Here is a 23,185-nt window from a genome sequence, read left to right as displayed (position 1 = left end):
CTAGATGACTCAAATGGTAAAGTTGACTGACTTCAAGCTTGATATTCTGAGTTTAACCCCTAACATCCACGTGGTGGAAGAAGAGAACACACACCCACCATAAGCTATTTCCCTGACCTTCACATATCCACATGACATATAAAACACAAAATACTTAAATAAATGTAAAAACAGTAACTCTCACAAGTAAGATGAAACCCTACCCATAAAAATACCAAAGAAAAATATAAGTTAGGACTGGGGTATATATAGCTTAGTGGTAGAGGGCTTGCCTAACAAGACAAGGCCTTGAGTTTAGTCCCTAACACAAAACTGACCAAGCCCTAGAAACAGAAAGCATAAATGATAATTTCAATATTGATTTATCTATTTTACTTAGTCATTCTTATGCTGTCATAGTCACTAAGCCATCCTACTTTTAGGAAGATCTGGTTTTTATGAAGTATAAACGATCTGGACATCACCATTAAAATATGACCTGGGAACACAGTAAAAGCTTCACAAAGTTTTAAGTGGGGAGAAAGAGAAGCAAGGTAAAAGTTTATCTAAGACATGAACTCTCTGTTCCATGAAGACTCACCTCCTGGCTTAAACCTTCTTGAAGTGGACTATGTACCACTGACTCCCTATTCATATCCTCTTTTAGGTTTCTGGCCTTCAGAATCTTTGGAAAAGGAAGCACTATAAATCCAGACACAACCGGAGGCAAGTACACTCACACCCACGTAAGCCTTTCATCTAGTAAACCTGAAATGTTGTAGGGATAGTTTGAGGATTTAATTTTTTATTTTTAAATAAAGAAGTAATTTTTCTTCTTTTTTAAATAGAGAAACACCTGCATTGAAAAGCTGGGTAATACCAAGGCCAGGGGTGCTGAAGTCTCAAGAGGGCTGGAGAAGGCATATGGTTTTTTTTTTTTCCCCCAATGAGAGAAACATGAGAATGGCGATGTCCAGGATGAAGGGATGCTTCCCTGTCAGGTCCTCACATTATGACATCCTGGAGTCTACCACAAGAGATCTGAGACTGCCTACTTAAGAATTAACCCCTCCTCGTTTTTGAGACAAGGTCTTATATATCAATCTGGTCTTGAACTTCCTATATAGCCTGAAGACGACCAACTTTTGGTCTTCCTGCTTCCTCATTCAAACTGCTGAGATTATAAACATGTTACCACACCCACTTTTTATGGAGTGTTGGAGATCCAACCCATGGCCTCATGGCATGCTTGGGAATTAAACTCTATCAATTCAGCTAACTAAAGTCCCAACCTGAAAAAGATAAGACAATGTACGGCCTGACCTTGAGCTTGTTCAACCAGATTGAACTCAGGGGACCACAAAGTAAAAAGAAAAGACAATGAGATACTATTCCCTGAAGAGTTATGAAGCACAAGTGTGGTTGGTTTGAATAGGAATGGCCCCATAGACTCATGTGCAGGAATGTTTGGCCCATAGGGAGTGGCACTATTAGGTGTGGGTGGCCTTGCTGGAAGAAGTGTGTCACTGTGGGATGAGGCTTTGAGATCTCATATGCTTAAACTACACCCCAGTATGGAATACAGTCTCCTGCTGCTGGCCTGATGACCAAGGGTCTGACCAGCTTCCTGCTGGGCCATGTCTGCTTACACGCTGCATGCTTCTCACCATGAGGACAATGGACTGAACCTCTGAAAACTGTAAGCCAGCCCCAATGAAATGTTTCTTTTTATAAGAGTTGCACCCCTCACGGTACTGACTTTCTTTCTCATAGTGTAGGGAACCCTGATGGCAATTTGGCCTGGAGAGGGAGGGAGTGGGAGTATGGGTGGAAGGGAGAGGAGGGAAGGGAGAAGAGGAGGGGAGGAGATGGAAATTTTTAAAATATTAAAAAAAAAAAAAAAAAGAGTTGCTATGAGTTGGGCAGTGGTGGCACAGGCCGTTAATCCCAGCACTTGGGATACAGAGGCAGGTGGATCTCTGTGAGTTCAAGGCCAGCCTGATCTACAGAACAAAATCCAAAACAGCCAAAACTACAGAGAAACCCTGTCCTGAAAAAAAACAAAATAAAATATAAAAAGGCTGGGCGATGGTGGTGCACGCCTTTATCCCAGCACTTGGAGGCCAGAGGCAGGTGAATTTCTGTGAGTTCGAGGCCAGCCTGGTCTACAAGAGTAAGTTCCAGGACAGGCTCTAAAGCTACAGAGAAACCTGTCTCCATAAAAACCAAAAAGAATTGCTGTGGTTGTGGGTATCTCTTTCACCAGCAATAAAACCCTAAGACAAGAAGCTTGAATACACCTTTAAAGACACATAGGATTTGGGTTTCTGGAGGAAACTCCTGTTCTCCAGTTGTAAACGTATACTGATGGTGTTAACCACACAAATCATAACCAGATTCTGCTAAGTAAATTAATTCTATTTCACACATTAAACCTAGGGCTTAAAGAAAGTTAATTTTATCAGCTTCTTTAAAATACTGGGTTAGTACTATGAAAGACAGTTTGTTCCTAGCTATAGCCAATAGTAAGCTTGGAAGCCGAAAATATATGGGGGAAATAGAGCTGGTAATTTATATACATTTAAGAACTCAATAGGGATTGTCTCTCAAATATGCATTAGCTGACTATCAGTCACCAACAAGACAGACCCCTTTAAAGGGAAGGCGAGGAACTTTTCAATTTTCAGAGATGTCACACTAACAACTTTCCGTAAGACACAAGATTCAGATACATGCAGCTTTCTTCACCCATCCCAACAAGATTCTGTGAGCATTCAGACTCCGATATCCTTCCAAAGCCAAGGAAAAACCAAGGGTTCTTTTGCAAACAGTTAGTATTTTCCTCAAGGGTACTCTAGGCCTTTTCCTCTGCTGTAGCAGTGTGGACTCCAGGTAGAATTTGCTTTCTTTTCTATCTTTCTAGATCACAGCATTTATGTGCTCTGATCCCCTAGGGAGTTCAGAATACTAGGACGAGGTCTAACCCTAAAGCAGAAAACCTATGACAGACCTCCCTGTCAGAAGGATAACATGGTTAGAAGGAATCGCATTGGCTGGGTGTGGCAATCTCACACCTGTAAATCTCAGTATCAGGAAGCTGACACAGAAATAATAGTAGCTCAGAAGATCAGCCAATGCTATATTTATATTGCGAGATCCTATAACAAACAACTCTACATATTTACAATTCCCAAGAATAAAATGTAAAAGCAACTACAACCGAACACAGTCTCAGATAAATGAGGTGGGCTGGCAGAACATTATAAAGGACTTCTAATATAAATAAGGCAAATAGAAGGCAATGTTACATCTTATGTTTCTTCTTAGAAAATGTTAGGTGAACCCCCTATGTACTCTATCCATGGCCATTAGGACAGGCTCTAAGGAGGGTCACACTACTACAAACACTGAGAACAATATATGTATGATCCAAATCCAAGGCTGTAAGAGTCGTGTTTTATTAACAGGAGAAACAGATGTTGTCCAGCTATTTCCTCTGAACAGAAACATCAGACTTGGGAAGAACATAAAACATACAAGGCTCAGTAAGTAAACGTGAAAACTTGAGTTAGAATTAACACCCCCTCAACACACAATGAGGTCTCATGTATCCCAGGTTGGCCTAGAATTTCTAATCCTCCTATAAAGGTAGTAACAGTATCTGCGGAGAGGACATTCTCTCATAGGTCAAGCTGCCTTCTGGTTGTGCACAAGTAATGTGGGATGCCCTTCTATATACTGTAAATAAGTTTTATTATCATTGGTTATAAAGAAGCTGCTCTGGCCTATGGCAGGACAGAATATAGCTAGGTGGAAGATCCCCAAGATACAAAGAAAAAGAAGGCAAAGTCTGGAAGACAACCAGCAGCTACCAGAGAAGCAAGATGTGAGGGAACAAGCCATGAGCCTCATGGTAAAATATAGATAATAGAGAGTGGTTATTCAGGAACTGGCAGAATTCAAGAACGTCTAGAATTGTCAGCATGCTGGAATGTGTATGGTGGGCTTTTGGGCTTTCAATGATGTGGCTGCCTTGGGTTACCTATGTTCATTAAGTAACCCCAATAAACATAATAGTTCAGTAGCTAGACTTGGTTAGAACTATTTCTTTGGTTGTTGTCAGTGCATCATAAGGTGTAAAGAAATGTTTGTTCATTGTCTCCCCAGGAAAAGCCACATAAACATACTTCCCTTAAAATTGTTCCTTTCCTCTCAAGAGACTAATTATAAACACGGTTATATGGTTAAACTGCTTTCCTTTTCCCATAAAAATCTTGCTTTTTCTTTGGCCTAACCCACTTTTAGGTAAGGACACCTTCCCCTTGGTGGTCTAGGCTCCACCATACCCTCTCACCTGTCTGACGATTGCTCTGGATTAGTTTGTCCATTGTAAAAGCAATGTAGGCGTGAATGGTGAACATCTCTCTCAGGGAATCTTCGTACTGTGATGAGTCTATGTTGCCATCAAGTAGGCTCCGCACCATGTCCAGGAAAGCTGGATAATAATCTTCTACATCAACATCCACTATAGGAAAGATGAGATAGGTAAGACCTTACTCTGTAAGACAAGCTCAAGGACAGAGAGCAGGGAATCCCACAGCTGATCTATACACCATTTGAAAAGACAAACACCAGATATAACTCAACCCAATTCAAACAGAAAGAAATCTGATAGACTGTAATCACCAGCACTGTCCATCCAAGAACAGTGACTTCCAACACAGACTGACCACACAAGAGAGGGGTTTTACAGCACTGCTGAGTTCTATGTTCATCTGAGAGCCAAATAGCCCAAGAGGGTCCTTCAAGTAGCCGGCTCCCCCCACTTACAAAAAACCATTTCTCAAGGGGAATATTTGCACATAAGCTATTTCAATGAAAAATAAGTATAGAAAAGGCAGGTATAGTTAGATGCTAGCTAGTACTTCGAAACCTTTTGGCCACAGAACAGTTATTTAAATAAGACCCCTATGAATGAACTTAGCTGATTTTTATAAATGTCTTCTTGTTAAAAAGGATTTGCAATGCTGTATCCAACTAATGACATTAAATGACTTGTACTTGTTGCACATGCAGCACTTCAACAGCTGGAATGAATCTTACTAATCAAGAGACCGCCACTAGGACAGGGCACTAGGAATGGGGTCGCCTAAACTTACTAATTAGCACCCATTTATGCAGAGTTCAAAAACTAACCTCAACTTGGACATTGTGGCACATGCCTATACCTGAGGGAGGTTAAGGCAAAAGGATTTCTGAGAGTTTGAAACCAGCCTAGACTGCATAACAAGTTTTTGGACAGTGAGCATTTTGAAGCAGGAGACACTCTCTCAAATAGAGAGGAGGGCGGACACAAAGTTGTTACTGGGTCTTAGCTTTATTCTCTCCCTTGTTCTCTTTAATGATGAAGTATAGAAAATTTTATAGAGCTGTAAAATTCTATTTGTGGGGCAGGGGACATGGTTCAGTGGATAAAAGGAGCAACAGCACCCATATAAAAACCTGGCTATGACCATCTGTACCCTTAGCACTGTGGGGTGGGAAGAAAGGAGAAGCACTAGGGTGCCCTGACCACCAACCTAGCTCCAGGTTCAGTGAGAGCCTGTCTCAAGGAGTAAGGTACAGAATACTAACGGATACTCCCTGTTCTCTAGCCTCACTGCACATGCACCGCCTCATACAAAAATCTTGTGTCCTTTTTTTCATATATGTTTGCACTTCAATAAAAAAAATTCATTAAAAATGTTAATCACAAAAGGAACTCTTCTTGATGATTAACTGGCCACCCAATTTGTAAGGGAAAAAAACAAAGGAAGATCCACTTAAGGAAAACTGGGTGGATCTTATAGACAGGCAAAACGAACAATTGCTGTTACAACAAGCTCTGGCTGGAGTTCTGTCACAGAATATCACTTTGTCTAAGCCCACAAAAGAGACAGGTAGCCTCTGAAATATGCTAGGATAAAGTGGAGTCCAAGCCACAGATTTGTAGCCACAGCTTAACCGGGATGAGGTCTGGATGATCACTACTCCAGGTTAAGACCCATATCAAGCCCAGATTTGACCACTGTATTTGTAATTTCTACCAAAACAGAAAAGAATCACCACACTTAAGCCCCAAAGTTGTTACTTTCAAGCTAGATCTAATACAGATAAAGGTTTTTCAAAGAGATTCCTGGTGTCATTAGTTCAAAAGATAAGAAGCTAGGGTTGTACACCGGATTCCGATTTACTAGTTCATGAAGCTCACAGAAGGGAAGCCTGTGAGGAGATGTCTGGCTCATAGGTTAAATACCTAACTGAAGAATAAAACGTTATCTGGAAGCACGCAGCACAACATGGCACAAAGCATATAGTAGCTTCTTTAATGAGCCCTTGGTTTTTTTTGAATCCTCTTTTATCCCTCTACTGTGTCTCACACCATTTAGAATCCCAATTCATTTTTAGAAAATATCAGAATGAGCCATGAATCCCATTAAAGAGAAGCTTGCTAACACACATCTAGGAACTTTCCTATTTGCCAAAAGCATGAATAATGAGGAATTTATATATTATTATGGAATGGAATGAACTATGACATTTCTTCTCATCTGAAACACTACTCATTAACCTAGCCAATGAATCCCCCATCCCTCACATTCCACAGTCCTAACAATGGACCCATATGTCCAGAAACTGGGGACGACATAAAGTGCTATGTATCATCCTTCCCTAACCCTCAAGCGACCCCATAAAGTAAACAATTACTCCTCCATTTATTGGTTCATTTATGGGTTCATGGGTTTAAGGAAGGTTACCCAACCAATTAAGTTGCAGAGTATGATATAACACCCTAGTACCAACTAAAGCACCTACAAATTCATGAGACCTTGAAGCCAGTCATCCAACCTACATACATTCTGAAAGCAACAGTCTAAGCACTCACTAGGCTCTTTGAGACGCAGCTGTATGGCAGGGCTATCACTCTTGTCTCGCTTTATGCATAGCACCCTCCCGTTCCCAATCTTCCTCTCGCGGTTTTCTTCTTCCCATTTGCCGCTCAGCCTTGGGAACAAATCCGTAGCAGCCTCAAGCAGAGAATCTGATGCAGTCGCATAAAGATATACCAGTTATTATAACATAGAAGAGGTTATATACTTCATCCATCCTCTTACTTCTGAGCTGCTGTGTTACTAAATAACAACTTGGACTTAGGGGGACTGCCCCCAACACCATTGTGCTTCTTAGGTGCCCCTGTGGCTTCGTCCACATCCATTTCTTCCTTCTTCTTCTCTTCCACATCTGAGAGATCACCTCTCTGAGCAAAACAGTAGATCAGGAATGAAATGATGCATAATTTGCTTGATTTTGTACTTGTCCTCTTTCTGAATGCCTGTCTGCCTCTTCACATGATGGATGATCAGAGCAGCAGCATCTTCTAGTATCTGCTTGTCTTCATAGGCAAGGGAAAGGTGTGGGCCAACAGGTTACGCCAGCATTCTCTTCTGTAGCCTGTTCTTGTCTCTGGAGGAATAGACACAAAACCATTGTGTGACATGTATTACAGCAACAAGCTTACAAGACTGCATCAGCAATGCCAGGCAGTGGTGGAGCACACCTTTAATCCCAGCACTCAGGAGACAGAGGGGCAGTGAATCTAAGCAAGGTCAGCCTGGTCTAAAAAGCCAGAACCAAGTTTCTAGATCACCAGGGCTATACACAGAGACAAACCCTATCTTGAAAAACAAAAATAAACAAACAAACAAAAAAGACTACAATGGCAGCACATTTATTATAAACCATAGTGAAAACTAGGCATACTGGCACTATCTATAATTCCAGTCTTTGGGTGGCTATGCCCAGAAAAAGTGAACATGCTAAGCCAGTTTGGACTTATCCAGTGAGATTCCCATCTCAAAACAGACAGACAGATACATAATAGTGGCTACCCAATTGAAATACAGGAATTGAGCTTAATTTTTATCCCTTCCAAATATCATGGGTACTATGGTCATTGTGGCTTGATACAAAAAGATTAGTACCTTCAGATATTGAAGACTTAAGAGTCTTTAAAAATTTTACATTAGGAGCACTTATGGGTGATATAAAAATATTAGGGTGGAGTTTGTCACCATGGAGGTTAACATGGTCAAACATAGACAATTAAGTGAAAAAGTTCACTTACTATTTTATTCTTTGAAACTCAGGTCCACTTTTAGAAAGCTTCCTATCTCCTGAGACAGGTCAACTCTTATTTTACCCGATTCTTGGCGCCTAGTACTATTTACACTCCCGTAAGTGTGCAGAGCGACAGGGGATTGCCAACATTTTTAAACTGAGGTAAGATAAGAGGGTTTCCACAGATACAAGATACTTGTTGGGAGAAGTGGGGGGAAGGGGATCAAAGGTATAAATTAACCAGAATGATAAATTAGGAAACAAGAGGAAGGACTAAGTGTAACAATAGTCTTAGGTCTAAGATGTAGACCAGGAATCACGTTATGACGGACTCTACTAAAGAAGAAAGAAACAGCAGCTCTCAGTGACTGGAGAGTGAAAGCCAGGCTGAACACAGATACCAAAGCTGATGGAGATGTAGTTCACCCAGCTTACCTCATCATAGATGCTCTCAATCTCATTGAGTAGGCTCTTAGACCTCAGAACCTTGGTGTCATTCTGTTTGAAGTTAATGCCCTGGTGATCCAAAGACTTCAAGTAGTACTTCTCATTTTGCTCTCGCCACACCTTGTTAAAGCCTCTCTGAGCTTCACGCCATTCTTCCTCTTTCATCTTCAACCTTAGCAGGGTGGGAAAGAATGTAAATAACAATTGAGAATTTAGAGGGTGTAGGAATGGGAAATATGCCAGGCTTATATTATTTGATGTAAACTGGAACCTATGCAAATTCTGATCAATGGTTGATACTTGAGATAATATCCTTGATATTATGTAAATGAGGTTTTTGGAAAGTGGGGCGGTTTTGTTTTTCTAGATAAGTCTTACAGTGAAGTTTTGGCCTAGAACATGCTATACAGACCACACAAGTGGTCAAACTTACAGTAATTCTGTCTTCCACCTCCTCATTTATATTATAGGAACGAGAACCCACATCTGGCTTTCTACCCTGAGTATTGAGAAAGTTGAGTGAAAGTTGGGTGTGGTGGCACATGCCTTTATATCCCAGATCTTGGGAGGCAACAGGCAGGCAGATCTTTGTGAGTTCAAGGCCAGCCTAGCCTACAAAAGTTCCAGGACAGCCAAGGATACACAGAGAACCCTGTCTAGGAAAAAAAGAAAAAAAAAAAGGTAACATCAGCAGTTTCTGAGACAAGGACTCACTTTGAAGCATTGCATAATTTGAAATTGACAATGTAAACCAAGCTAACATCAAATTTACAGCAATCTTCCTCCCTAGTGTGAGGACTATAAGCATGAGCCACATATGGCTCCGAAAAAATATTCTTGAAAACTAAGTTCTCCTTGTCCAACTAAGCAACATTGAAGTTGCTTTCTACGTCAAGACTCAGAATGCTTACTGAGCTAACTAATGAAATCCAAAGTCCCAGAGAGGGCATTTAGTGAAGGGGGAAGTTTGCAAGTTCAAAGCAAGTCTGGACAATACAGTGAGATGTTATTCCAAAACAAAGTTCTTAAACACATACAGATATGTGTTTATTTTGCCTGAGCACCCTCTTCTGTTCTTTTGTTCTTTTGTGATATGGTAAAACATTTGCCTACCAAGCATATTACACAAATGGTCCTCAGTTCAATCTCCTTTACTGAGAACAAAAACTAAAACACAACCCTCAAATATAAATTGAAAGCACACTATCATACACTAACTAACTTTCTCTCTCGCTGGCACAGGAAACAACTCAGGGATTTATGGGTGTTACACAAAACACTCTGTCACTGAGGTGCATCTCTAATCCTTCATCCGTTACCTGTCAACATTTATTACATTTGGTATTCAAAACCCTTAACCAAGTTCCACCATTCTACTCTGTCCCCTAAGTAAAACAACCAGGAGGAAAACTGGGAACTCTAAAACATGTGGAAAATCAAAACCCTATTTAATAGGATATTGAACCTCTCAGAAGACCACAAAAACCCAGAAGATACATGCCTTTTAAGAACAATTGGAACGGCAATGGAGGGATTCTTCCTCAGACCATCGATGATATCAGCTGCTTATCGGCATATATCCTCTGGAGTGCTTTCCGATGATGACTTCTGAGGTGCCCCCCAAGGGTGTTATCCAAAGCGAAATTTGGCTTGTTCCTCAGCAGACAAACGTGAAAGTTTTTTCTGTATTGCTTCCAGAACCCGGATTGTTGCAAGATTGGTCTCTAAAACTACATCAAGCTTAAAACAAAACAAAAGAACAGAAGAGGGCGCTTAGGCCAAACCAGACATAGCAGAGCTGGGAGAATAAGGAGAGTATCAAATCCCTTGAGATTGGAGTCATGGTTTCTATACAAGCCATGTAAGACTCTCTATAGTAAGATATGAACAATGGCACCTACTACTTTCATAAAGCTGTCTTCTGGAAGCAAATGAAGTGATCAACAGTCATCACACCTATCACAACTTCCACACACTGTTTAGCACTGCTGACCACAGGCCAGTGGAAAAGAGAAGTCTACTCTACTGATATATTTCCTTACATTTTTGTTTGTACTGAGACAAGGCCGTACAATGGATGACCTGGAACTTGCAATATAGACTAGACGGGCCTTCAACATATGGCAAGTTCTTGCCTCTACTACCTAAAGGCTGGGATTACAAATGTGAGCCACTATATCTGGTCAAACGTATAAGAAACAATACCAAAAGACAGTTATGAGATTAACAAGTTTGGGGGTGTTAAATATGTCTAAAAGATTTAAATATTAATTTACTGCTTCAAATCCAATAGCAACAAATTCAGGATTATCCTTTCCCTTTTGAAACAGGTTAGCATGTAGCCCTGTCTGGAATCCAACTGTCCATGCAGGTGAGGATGACCATAAATTCTTATATCCTTCTGCCTTCCCCTCCCAGGGATTATAGGTATACTCCATTGCCCTTGCTTAAAAATGATTTTCAGTTGATTAAAATTCCCATAGAGGTTGGAGAGACAGATGTGGGTTAAGAACAATGCCTGCTCTTTCAAAGGTCCTGAGTTCAATTCCCAGCAACCACATGGTGGCTTACAACAATCTGTTATGAAATCTGGTGCCCTCTTCTGGCTACAAGACATACATGCAAGCAGAACACTGTATACATAATAAATAAATCTTTTTTAAAAACAGGAAAAAAAAACCTTCATTCAGAAGCCAGGTGTGGTGGTATACACAAATCTGGCACCCAGGAGACAGAGGCAGGTAGATCTGAGTTCAAGGCCAGACTGGTCTACAGAAAGAGTTCTAGGATAGCCAGGGCCACACAGAGAAACCCTGTTGAAAAATGAATGATTGAATGAATGAAAAAAACTTCCATAGAAGTTAAACACTTAATACAATTTAGTTTAGTTTTCTGAAATGACTAATCAGGTAATTAATCCCAGGGCTAGGTGGTTTGAATGAAGATAGCCCCAATAGGCTCATATATTTAAATAGTTAATCCTTAGTTGTAAAACTGTCTAGAAAAAAATAAGAAGGTGCAGTGTTACTGGAGGAGGTACATCAGCAGGAGGTGGGCCTCTAGGTTTCAAAAGACTAGTATGATTCTCAATGCATTCTCTCTGCCTCCTGGGTACGGCTCAGGATCAATATGAGAGCTCACAGTTGTTGCTTCCCTCCACCACATGGACTCTTACCCTCTGAAAATTTAAACCAAGTCAAACTCTTACAGGTTGTCTCGGTCATGGCATCTTATCACAGTGATAGGAATGTAACTGAGATGGGGAAAAGATGAAAACCACCAGTCACTGGGGAGACAGCATGATTGCTCTGCAGAGGGAATGAGCTCTCTCCCACTGATCTGAAGAAGCAGGTCCAGTCAACACAGTGTAATAAATATACTAAGTCAGATACACACATGCAAAACACAATTAACTCCTTTCAGTGTGGTATTAGTAAATGTTGTCTGATAATGGAGATTTTTTTGAGCCTAGTTTCAGAAATTCTCTTCCTACAATAGGGGATCTCTGCTAGCCGATTCATTCATTCTAGATCTACCCATCCCAGTGACTACCTTTACGATTTAAGTTTTACCGGCATGTACTACTAGGGTTAATTCTTTAATCTTTTTTAAAAAATAATTTATTTCAATTTATTTTATGTAGATTGGTGTGAAGGTATCAGATTCCCCTGGAACTGGAGTTACAGACAGTTGTAAGCTGCCATATGGGTGCTGGCAATTGAACCCAGGTCTTCCTGAAGATCAGCCAGTGTTCTTAAGCACTAAGCCATCTCTCCAGATCCATCTTTTTAAGTTAATTCATACACAGTATTTAAATACCCCTTCATTTTACATCTTCCTTGTTCCCCAAACTTCAAATCACAAAGGAGGATACCTCAAATCGTTCATCTTCACAACGATAAATATGTTCTTCATACTGAGTTTTCTTGGAACTAACAAAAGTGGAGTCTTCAGACCACGATGGGAAGGAAACCCAGGTATCATTTAAAACCTTTGGATAGAAAAAGAGGAGGCAGAAAAGCTTGTAAAAATCTACTGATAATTAAACACTCAATAAAAAGACAATGCTACAGAGAGGAAAAAACATTGGCTAGCTTATGTCGATTTGACACAAGCTAGAATTATCTTAAAGGAGGGAACCTCAGTTGAGAGAAAATATCTTCATTAAGAAGAGTAAGATCTGGCTATATGCAAACCTGTAAGGTATTTTCTTAACTAGTGATTGATGGAGAAGGGCCCAGCCCATTAAGGATGGCTCCATCCCTAGACTGCTGGTCCTTAGTTCTACAAGAAAGCAGCTGAGTAAGAAATGAGGAACAAGCCAGTAAGCAGCACCCTCCATGGCCTCTGCATCAGCTCAGCCTCCAGCCCTGTCTGAGTTCCCGCCTGATTTCTTTCAGTGATGAACAGAGATGTGGAAGCACAGCCAGCCAGACAGCTTTGCCTCCAAGTCATGGCGTTACATTAGAGCAATAGAAACCAAGCTAAGACACCTGGTTTATAAAAGAATAAAGAAAGTTCTAATTAAAAGTTTTCTTTTGAAAAAAGAGAAGGTACATGATTTCACAATTACTATAAATGCTGGCCTTTTCTTGTAAGAGCACTTGTCATCAAACCAGACCACCTGTGTCTGAACCTGGAAACCCACATGGTAGGAGAGAAACAGCTGACAAGTTGTCTCTGCTCTCCACAAGCAGACTACAGCTTACATGCTTATACACTTATCAACCAAATACATGAAAACTTAAAAAAATTCTGGCCCTGGTACTATCATTACGCTCTTTAAATTCTGGCTCTTTTGAAGAATCTGAAGATCCAACGCTGACCCTTACCTCTTTACACAGAGGAGTCCGTCCTGTACACTTGGGCTGCTGGTAACTTTTTGGTAGGGCACGGTAGCTGGAGCCCAATCTTTTACAAGAGGCATAGTCGATCTCCATGGCAATGCCTTCTGTAGCTCGTTCCTTGGGAAAACTTTCCAGATGCACAGACTCCTTATAGCCCAGAAAGTTTTTAAACCAATTAAACAATTCAGGGAATTTCCTGAAGAACCAAACGAAAAACTGGTAAGCAATCTGAGGCAGGATGCAGTTATTATGAGGAACAACATCACAATTCATGGCTGGGTCACAGCTCTGCTACCAGAGACAATTATTTTCTCCCTGAGAAGCATCCTTCCTTTAATTAGCTAGGTTCCACTTTCCTTATATAATGCTCTCCAACAAGACAGTAAGAAACTAAGAAGCCATTCTTTGGCTCAAGAATACTGCTTCGGGGCTGGAGAGATGGCTCAGAGGTTAAGAGCATTGCCTGCTCTTCCAAAGGTCCTGAGTTCGATTCCCAGCAACCACATGGTGGCTCACAACCATCTCTAATGGGGTCTGGTGCCCTCTTCTGGCATGCAGGCATACACACAGACAGAATATTGTATACATAATAAATAAATAAATAAATAAATAAATATTTAAAAAAAAATAAAAGTTAAAAAAAAAAAAAAAAGAATACTGCTTCACTGTTCATGTAATCCTCAGGACGGCAAATGCAATCAAGATTCTAGAGCCCTGGGTGATCAGTGTCTATAAACGTCTGGTGCTGGTCAGACAACTGAGAGACCATGAGATTGCATCATTAGCTGATATGCTGTCAACACTTCTCTTTTTTGTGAGACAGGGTCTCTGTCCTGGTGCTGGGATTAACGGCCTTTGCCACCCACCCATTCTCAAAGTTAGAAGACACCTGAGGCACCTTCTGGCGCTGTCCTTTGTTTATTACATGTCCTCACAGTCTCTGCACGGTCACATCAGAAGTGCTAGGCTGTTCACCTCACTTACCCCAGAAAAGGAGAGACCAGCTGTACAAGCTCAGCCCGGGAGATCACCTCCTGGTTAAAGATAACCAGACAGCGCAGAAAGTTTTCATAGGCCTCTGCACTCCGAAGAGCCTTTCGGACCTTATAGAAACAATCAAAAGAAAAATAATTACAAGGAGAATCAGGGTCATCAATTTTTTTAATAGGGTAAATTTAATCTGATATTTACAAAGGAATCAATGTTACTTTGTTTAGATACAATCAGAAAAATCACCCTAAAAAAAAGACACTGTAATATATCTCTAAACAGTCTAAAATCGATAGGAATACATGTGGAACCACTGACACTGGATGGTAAAAACACAAGGGGTCGTTTCACTATTCTCTTTAATTTTACATGTTTAGAATTTTCTATAATTGAAACATGAGATCATGCATAATACCTTCTCAAATGCTTGCTACTCCAGACCATGTCAGTTACAAAGCTTCGGTAGCCCATCCTAACAGATATTTACAGGAATTTTTATTAATACTGTTTTCATAATCTTGTTAATAAATTTTTTGTTTTGTTTCAGGCATGATGTCATATAGCAGAGGCAGACCACTGAATTTGCTATATATAGCCAAGGATAGACTATAAATTCTGGATACTCTTCCTCCTCAATGCGTGGAATCTCAGCATTCTTGAGACGGGGCAGCAGAAACAAGTTCAAGACCAATCTGCTCCTGAGGCCAGCCAGAGGTGCAACAAGATCTCGCTTCAAAAACCAAAAATGAGCTGAGGGAGCTAGAAAGATGGCTTAGTGGTTCAAAGTGCTCTTCCCATTCTTGCAGAGGACCCAGGGTTGGGTGCCAACAAACATGAGGTAGTTTATAACCACCTATACACGTGTGGCATAGAGGAGTTCATAAAGGCACATACATACACCTAATAATGAAATCTTAAAAGCAACAACAGAAAAAGCCTGAGAATATGGATCAAATGGCTAAGGGATTCTTCCACGAACAGAGGACCAGAGTTTGTATTCCCAGCACCCATATAAAACATTAGGCAAAGCAGTACAAAACTGTAATCCCAGCTATGGGGAATTAGAGACAGGAAGATCCCCAAGGTTTACAGACAATCCAGTGTAGCCAATCAGTGAGCTCTAGGTTCAATGAGTGCTTGTCTCAAAAAAATAAGGTAGATGCAACTGAAGACAATACCTAACACTGACCCCTGACCTCCACACACAGACACGCACACCTGCGTATAAACAGACACACACATGAACAAGTGTATACACACTCCAAACAAACAAGAGACTGAGATGGTTCAATGAATAAAGCACCTGCCATGCAAGTTTGAGGAGAGAACTGGGATTTGCAGACCACATAAAGCCAGACGCAGCAGTGTACGATCTGTAATCCCAGCACACCTACAGGAGTCAGATAGGAGATTCCCTAGAACTCCAGGGCCAGCTACCTTAAGGTGTCAATGGTGCTCAGCAAAAGACCCTGACTCAAGTAAGATGAAAGATGAGAACAGACATTTATGTTTTGATTACACTCGCAAACTCCCCCCCCATATACATATTAGACTATTATCCTACTTACAGAATTGAAAATTAACATTTTAAAAGCCTCAAAAATTTAAAATATTTAGCAGCTTACAAAAAATATAAAACTACCAAACGAGGTGGTAAGTCTGCAGTGTTAGTTTTAAAAGCTGGTAGTTAGCACTGTGGACCTGCATGCCTAGGACTTACCAATACACTTGTCTGATATGTTCAGATTCCTCCTCCTGTGTAGCAGGAGGCACAAAACAGGCACTAACAGAATAAACTGGAATTCACAGATGCACAATCCCTTGATAGAAAAGGCTTTTTACTAAAAAATTATTTTTTAAAGATTTATTTATTTATTATGTATACAATATTCTCTCTGCATGTATGCCTAAAGGCCAGAAGAGGGCACCAGATCTTATTACAGATGGCTGTGAGCCACCATGTGGTTGCTGGGTATTGAACGCAGAACCTCTGGAAGAACAGTCAGTGCTCTTAACCTCTGAGCCATCTCTCCAGCCCCTAAAAAATTATTTTTTGAGGCAGGATTTCACTGCATAGCCCAGGCTGGCTGACAACTTGTGGCAAGTCTCCTGCCTGTCTGTCAGGTGCTAGGATTGAGTGTGCACTACTACGCCCAACTTCTGAAATATGAACTTTTAATGTTACAGATTAAAGAAGACTACACTTTTTGTAGTGTATGCCAGTTATTTTCTTTTAATTTATCAGCTTTTAAACTGTCCAACAGGCCCTAATGATAATCACTCAACCTAAATGATAAATGCACAGTAAATCCTTTGTCATTCGTTAACAATTTCTTTTTCCAATGAATTAAAAAGAAACTTTGAGATAGTTACTATAAACATACTTTTAATTGTATATATTTATTTATATATACATATACATATCTACAAAAAATGTACTACTAATACCATTCATTATCCTTCATCAGGAGAGCTCCTGAAGACACAGAGACGTCAGACAACTATCTAGAGCTATCATTAATGTAGCCATTAAATAATTTGTTTTCTGCCAACACCCAGAGGTCCTGTGAGAAGCCCGTCAACTGCCCACTTTACTGATGGAAACTGCTTGCTTATCATCAGCTCGCTCTAAGGACAGAATCAGATATAGAAATAGTCAAACTAAAATGGAATTCATGGTGTCCACCAGAAACTTCAACTCTAGCTACCGCATAAAAACACTGAAGATCTTTGAAAACATTCAAGTAGTCAAGAATTCTCAAGCTAGGCATGGCAGTGTGTGCCTACAGCCTATTTAGGAGGTAGAGGAAGAAGAGTAGTAGTTAAAACTCATCCTTGGTTTCAGAGCAAGTTTGAGGCAAATCTGGGTGATGATGTAAGAGAATTCTCACTGCTGTACGACCAGGAAGAGGCAGAATAACTAGATTACAAGTCACTTAAAGCACTGCAGCTCAACTGCAGAGAACATGCCTAGTGTGTGTGTCTGAGCCGCTGAGCTCCATAACCAGTCTAGGAAAGCAGGGCATGGGGGCATACACCTGTGTTTCCTAGCACTCGGGAAGCAAAGGCAGACATAATTCTATGAATCTGAGGTCAGCCTGTTCTACACAGTAAATCCCAGGCCAGCTAAGACTACACAGTGAGATGTAGTTAAGATTCTCACTTAAAAAAAAAAAAAGTGTGTGTGTATAAATAAAAAATAAAAAAGAACGGGTGGGCTATTATGTGGTGGCACTTGGGTGGCCAAAGAAGGATCAGGAACTGAAGGCCTAGGCTACAAGGTGAGCTTAAGGCCAACTTGAGTTACATATAGAAAAATTCTATCTCCAAACAATACCAAAAAATTGTCATCAGTTGACATATTTTAAACAAAGTCTTGGAGATCAGATGATCATCCTTAACAACTAATATCAAATGTTACCCATTACTTACCTTATCAAAAAATAATGATTCTGTTCCAACACCATGCTTGCTGGCATCTGCCATTGAAGATTCTTTTAGACTAAGCAGTTTGGGTTTTTTCTGGAATTAAAAAAAAAAAGGAAGAAATAAAACAAAAACAAACGCAGAGTGATTTCTTTTAATTTTGCTAGAATAGCTCTACTACTAATAACGTGGAACAAATGAGAATTCAGCCACAAATTTCTATCTATCATAACCTTTTCTTCTACTTTAGTTTTCTTGACAGTTTCTTTCCATCAAAGGCTTTCAGATCACTCTGCTCACAGACGTTCCCACTTGTGACCAATGTTTAGAATTAATGTCCTCCCCTTTTGTGCTGGCTTTAATCCTACAACACTCCTGCCTCTGCTACCTTCAGAAAATCCTACTGATATATTCGAACCATGACTTAAGCCTGGCTTGTGAAGTTCAGGTAAGTTCAATGACCTATTGGAGCTATCTGCTGTCCCTAGTTAAGACTTTGTGGTTCAAGACAGGGCTACAAACCCTGTCTAAAAAGAGAAAGAAACCTTGTCTAAAAGAGAGAGAGCGAGAGAGCCAGCGCATGTGAGAACGAGTGCACACGTGCACATTCAAGTGAAACCTCTGCGTTACTGATGACTAAAGCTGGTCAGCTCGAGACAAACTGGCAGCAATTAAGAAGAGACCAGCCTCACCGAGGTGGTCAAGCTGCTGCTAGAGGCAGTCAAGGTCACACCTTGAAGTGGAAGTCAAATTTGGTCATGTGTCAAAGTCTTCCAGGTGTTACTGGAAGGCATAAGAGAACAGCTGAAGCTTGGCAGCACAAAAAGCCCAGGAGAGGCTACTGGTGAAAGGGCAGCCTAGCTGCATTACAAGAGCCGAGCATTCTAGAGATGTGAGTACCACTGGGAGGACTGCTAAGAACACCAGCAGTGGAGTAGAACCAGCCTGAGCCTCGATGACAATCTGTGTCTACTGCAGACACTTTGGAGGAGCAGAGAAGACTAGAAGTGGATCCCAAACATTGGACACAGTTCTTTAAACAGCTTGGGTTTGGTTTTACTTTAATCAGACTGAGACTGTGCCCTGGTCCTTCCCTCTTAAAGAAAGTAGTTAGCTCATTTTTGATTTTACAGGAGCCCATAATGGAGAGACTCTAAACTTTTAAGGAGATTTCAGATTTTTAAAATACTGGCTATTTGAAAGAGACGACTTTTTTGGGGGAGGTGGGGGTTGGAGACACGGTTCCTCTGTATAGTTTTGGAGCTTATCCTGGCACTAACCATGTAGACCAGGCTGGCCTCGAATTTAGAAATCTGTTTGCCTCTGCCTCCTGAGTGCTAGGATTAATGGAGTGCACTACGATCACCGGGCTGAGACTGAACTTTTAATGTGTTTAAATTTGTAAGGACTTCAGGAACTTTTAAAGTTATTTATGTTTTATCATATTCTGATACTAATGTTAATAGACTATTTTGGGGACAAATGAAAAGGTTTTACTTGAAAACTGATGTTTGAGCGCACACGCCCTTAATCCTATCACTCGGGAGGGAGAAGCAGGTGGATCTCTGTGAGTTTGAGGCCAACCTGGTCTACAAGAGCTAGTTCCAGGACAGGCTCCAAGGCTACAGAAAAACCCTGTCTAGAAAAAAGAAAAAAAAAGAAAAAAAAGCAGAAAACATGTTTGTGTGTCGATCTGACAAAGGGTCAGTTGTGCCAGTCAGTTTTATGTCAACTTGACACAAGGTAGAGTCAGATAGGAGGGCACCTCCAAGATCAGACTATAGGCAAGCCTGCAGGGCATTTTCTTATTTAGTGAAGTGGGAGGGCCCAGCTCATTCCTTATGAAGCGGGTTTAGCAAGCTACGAGAAGCCCGTAAACAACACTTCTGGCCTCCGTACCAGCGCCTATCTCCAGGTTCTTGCCCGAGTTCCTGCCAACTTCCTTCCACCATAAACAACGGTGCGAAAGTGTAAACAAAATACACCCTCTTCTCAAGAGGCTTTGAGCCAGCGTTTATCACAGCAACAGCCACACTAACCAAGACACTTTCCCTGAGCCAGAAGTATCTTCGTCAGTCTCTAATACCACAGTTTCCAAGATGGCACATACTACTATCTGGAGTTAAAAATAAATAAATAAATCTTTAATCTACACTACTTCACTTAGAAATTCCTAGGAAAAAAGAATAATTAGTTCATTGACTAGTAGACAGCACAACCACCTTATCAGCATACCCACTTAGACTATTTTTTTTTTTTTTGAGAGTATCATATGCAGCCCTGGCTGGACTCAAACTCAAGAGATTCAGTTGCTTCTTTATTGCCTTGCCCAATACAGGGTTGACAGTAGAGGCATCACTGCAAACACCTCGCCAGGCTAATAATTTAACATTGAGACAGGCGGTGGTGGCTCACGCCTTTAATCCCAGTACTCAGGAGGCAGAGACAGTTGGATCTCTGAGTTTAAGGCCAACCTGGTCTACATAGCCAAGGCTAAGCCAAAGTTCCAGGACAGCCAAGGCTACGCGGAGAAACCCTGTCTTGCAATACCAAAAAAAAAAAAAAAAAAAAACCACAAAAACCGATTTTTAAAAGTGGGGTGTCTGGGCAGTGGTGGCGCACCCCTTTAATTCTAGCACTCAGGAGGCAGAGGTAGGCAGATCTCTGTGAGTTCGATGCCAGCCTGGTCTACAAGAGCTAGTTCCAGGACAGGCTCCAAAAGCTACAGAGAAACCCTGTCTCGAAAACCAAAAAAAAAAAAAAAAAAAAAAAAAGTCGGGAGGAGTTAGGCAGTGACACATGCCTATGTCCTTTCACCCATTAGTTTGAGGCAAGGGCTGCAATGGGCTGGCAATTAGGCTACACGGTGAGATTCTTTTCTCCAGCATACACCAAAAAACCCCAAAACCAAACAAATGGAAGGGGCATAATATAACCCCACTAGGAAAAATTTACTTTTAAAAAGCCCACCTCTTACTACCATGAAGAACTACACCAACTCTGTGAGCAGCTTCTGTCCCTAAACACTGTTCCTACCTGTGGATTATCAGGTGTAGAAGGAAACAGATCTAAGAGAGCTCTTAGCTACATAGCTGATTCCTGCACCCCACAGAGTGCCTTTTAAAGTTAAAAACAAAACACCAAACTACTACTCTATTCAACCTGATTCCAGAACCAAGAAAACGCGGCAAGCACCAAAACAACCTTTCAGAGTATGTCAGTCCTTGGAGCCACTTCACACCACCACCTTCCTTAGCCAAATTCTGTAGACACCTCTACTCCATATCACACTTTAGAATTCCTAGAGAAATTCAACACTGAATACATACAGCTTCCTTTTTTATCACCGACACACTAAATCAAAGAGAACAAGCTAGGTTTTCTATTGACAGTTACTGTAGGAAGTTACTAACAGGAGGTTAAGATTTCTCTCTAGCACGGCCCAAATTGCTTTCCTGGAAAACTAAGACAAAACAGGCAAGATCTGTCAACCCAAAAAGAACCAAAGGACAGGACAAACCCCTAGTCAAAGTGATTGAACAAAAGCCTCTGCCATTACAGGGGTACTATGCTCAAAAGAGTTGAGTTTCCTCAGACATCATTTACTTATTTATGGTTTATGAATTTACCAATTTTATCAATCTTCCTGCAGCACAAGGCAAGTTTAACAATCTGATCATGAGAAGAATTAGTAAATCTTGGTTAAAAAAAAAAAAAGGAGGCTCACAGCAAAGAAGAGATAATATAGGAAAAATGCAAAGACTGAAAAAAATCCACACTAATCCACACAGAGAGTGTTCTTCCTACCTACCTTTTGCAAAGCTGCTAAGAAGCTCTGTAGGGAAATTCTGTGACCTATTGTACTTGCTCTGGATATACAGGTTCCGACCGCCTTACTGTCTACTCTCACCTTCACTGGTGGCGTGGCTCCTGTCCCAGAGTGTCTGCGGATCTGGCAGCCATTCTGGCTGGGCCTCTGTGGCTTGTTGTTCAGTTGGGGCTTCTTCACAGTACCCCCATGGTCATTTCTCACAGAATCAACCTTCTCAGCTGTTGTTTTGCTTAAAAGCTGATTAAGACATATGAGAAATTAATAATCTGATCAAAGTGTCATCTAAAAAGTCAAATGTAACTAAAGCTTTCAAACTTATGGTGACAACCTTTAATGTAGTTTGTCTACATGAGACCTACCACCGAGCTGTTGGCGTCTGGCAAGAACTGTCCAAACTCAGAAAGCAGATCCTCCTGGTTTTTGAAGAGACGTGCCACCTGGGCATACACCTCCTGTTCAGTCAAAGCTGGAGTGTAGTTTCCTCCAGCTTCCTTGGCATTCCGCTGTTCTTTCTGAAGAATGACAAAAGAGACAAATGATACATACTGTTCTGAATCCTACACCACACACACAGAACAATTGTTTTCTGAAATGTGTGATATGGCTAAAATATGTTCTCTACGTAAGTTACATTAAAGGAAGTATTTAATTACTATTTTGATTGCAGTCTTTTGAAAAAGATGATGATGAAAGACAGGTCTTTATAAAACTAAGAACATATAAATGCTCTGTCAAACTGATAAAACACAAGACACAAGAAAATCTTGTCCATGTTCCCTTGTAAATTAATCATGATATACAAATTACCCTCAGAGAGTTGCACTATGAAACAAACATCCTCTAACAAGCTAGTGACCTTAAAAATCCTGACAAGATGCTGCAGAACAAGCAAAGCAGGCAAGTACAAGTGACTTCATAAACACCATTACAGTTCTAATCAGGTAATATTCCCAGTAAGAACTATTGGGCATAATGGATATTCTAGCTCTCCTCAGACTAGATAAATACTCTCTGAGACTGACAGTCATGTAAGTAGAGCCTAATTTGACCACAACAAAATAACCATTTCTGAGCTAGGTGTGCTGGCAACAACCAACATCCCATCTACTTAGGAGGCTGAGGGAAGAGGATCACCAGAGTCTAGGATTATAAAACCTATTTAAAAAGGGATAAATGAGTAACCCTCTTACCTGGTATGTGTGCAAAATCTCCAAGAATGCTTTGTAGATGTCTGGTTGGCCCTGGAATCTGTTCTTGATCTTATTAACATAGTTGATGGCATGATTAAACTCCACAGGTTGATTGTTCTGCAAAGATGGGGCCGTTCCCAAGGAGATTGTCACTGGTGTGTGAGGCTGGACCGGTGGAGAACGTGGGGATGCATATGGTGGGAGTGGGGGAGTCTGCTGACTGGCTGGAGTATGTGCTTGTAGTTGGGAAGGCTAAAAAGAAAAAAGTCTTTATTTTCCTCAAGAGCATAGGTGGTTTGACACTAGGGAAGAAAATT

General features: G+C 40.8%; 1 protein-coding gene across 1 annotated transcript in view; it reads right to left on the bottom strand.

Annotated features, from left to right (window-relative positions):
- The window catches only part of Sin3a (SIN3 transcription regulator family member A), a 61,796-nt gene that overhangs the window by 12,999 nt on the left and 25,612 nt on the right, over window positions 1-23,185 (bottom strand). The window contains 19 exon segments of the mRNA XM_038323909.2: window positions 4,334-4,345; window positions 4,347-4,504; window positions 6,905-7,019; window positions 7,022-7,095; window positions 7,098-7,132; window positions 7,134-7,285; window positions 7,287-7,445; window positions 7,447-7,482; window positions 8,572-8,755; window positions 10,085-10,148; window positions 10,151-10,220; window positions 10,222-10,323; window positions 12,458-12,574; window positions 13,416-13,626; window positions 14,415-14,533; window positions 17,853-17,942; window positions 21,757-21,915; window positions 22,038-22,190; window positions 22,869-23,120. Of these exon segments, the coding sequence (XP_038179837.1) occupies window positions 4,334-4,345; window positions 4,347-4,504; window positions 6,905-7,019; window positions 7,022-7,095; window positions 7,098-7,132; window positions 7,134-7,285; window positions 7,287-7,445; window positions 7,447-7,482; window positions 8,572-8,755; window positions 10,085-10,148; window positions 10,151-10,220; window positions 10,222-10,323; window positions 12,458-12,574; window positions 13,416-13,626; window positions 14,415-14,533; window positions 17,853-17,942; window positions 21,757-21,915; window positions 22,038-22,190; window positions 22,869-23,120 (2,262 nt within the window).

The sequence above is a fragment of the Arvicola amphibius genome, chromosome 3 (assembly GCF_903992535.2).
Source record: "Arvicola amphibius chromosome 3, mArvAmp1.2, whole genome shotgun sequence".
NCBI lineage: Eukaryota > Metazoa > Chordata > Mammalia > Rodentia > Cricetidae > Arvicola > Arvicola amphibius.
This window is presented reverse-complemented; position numbering and strand designations above follow the sequence as displayed.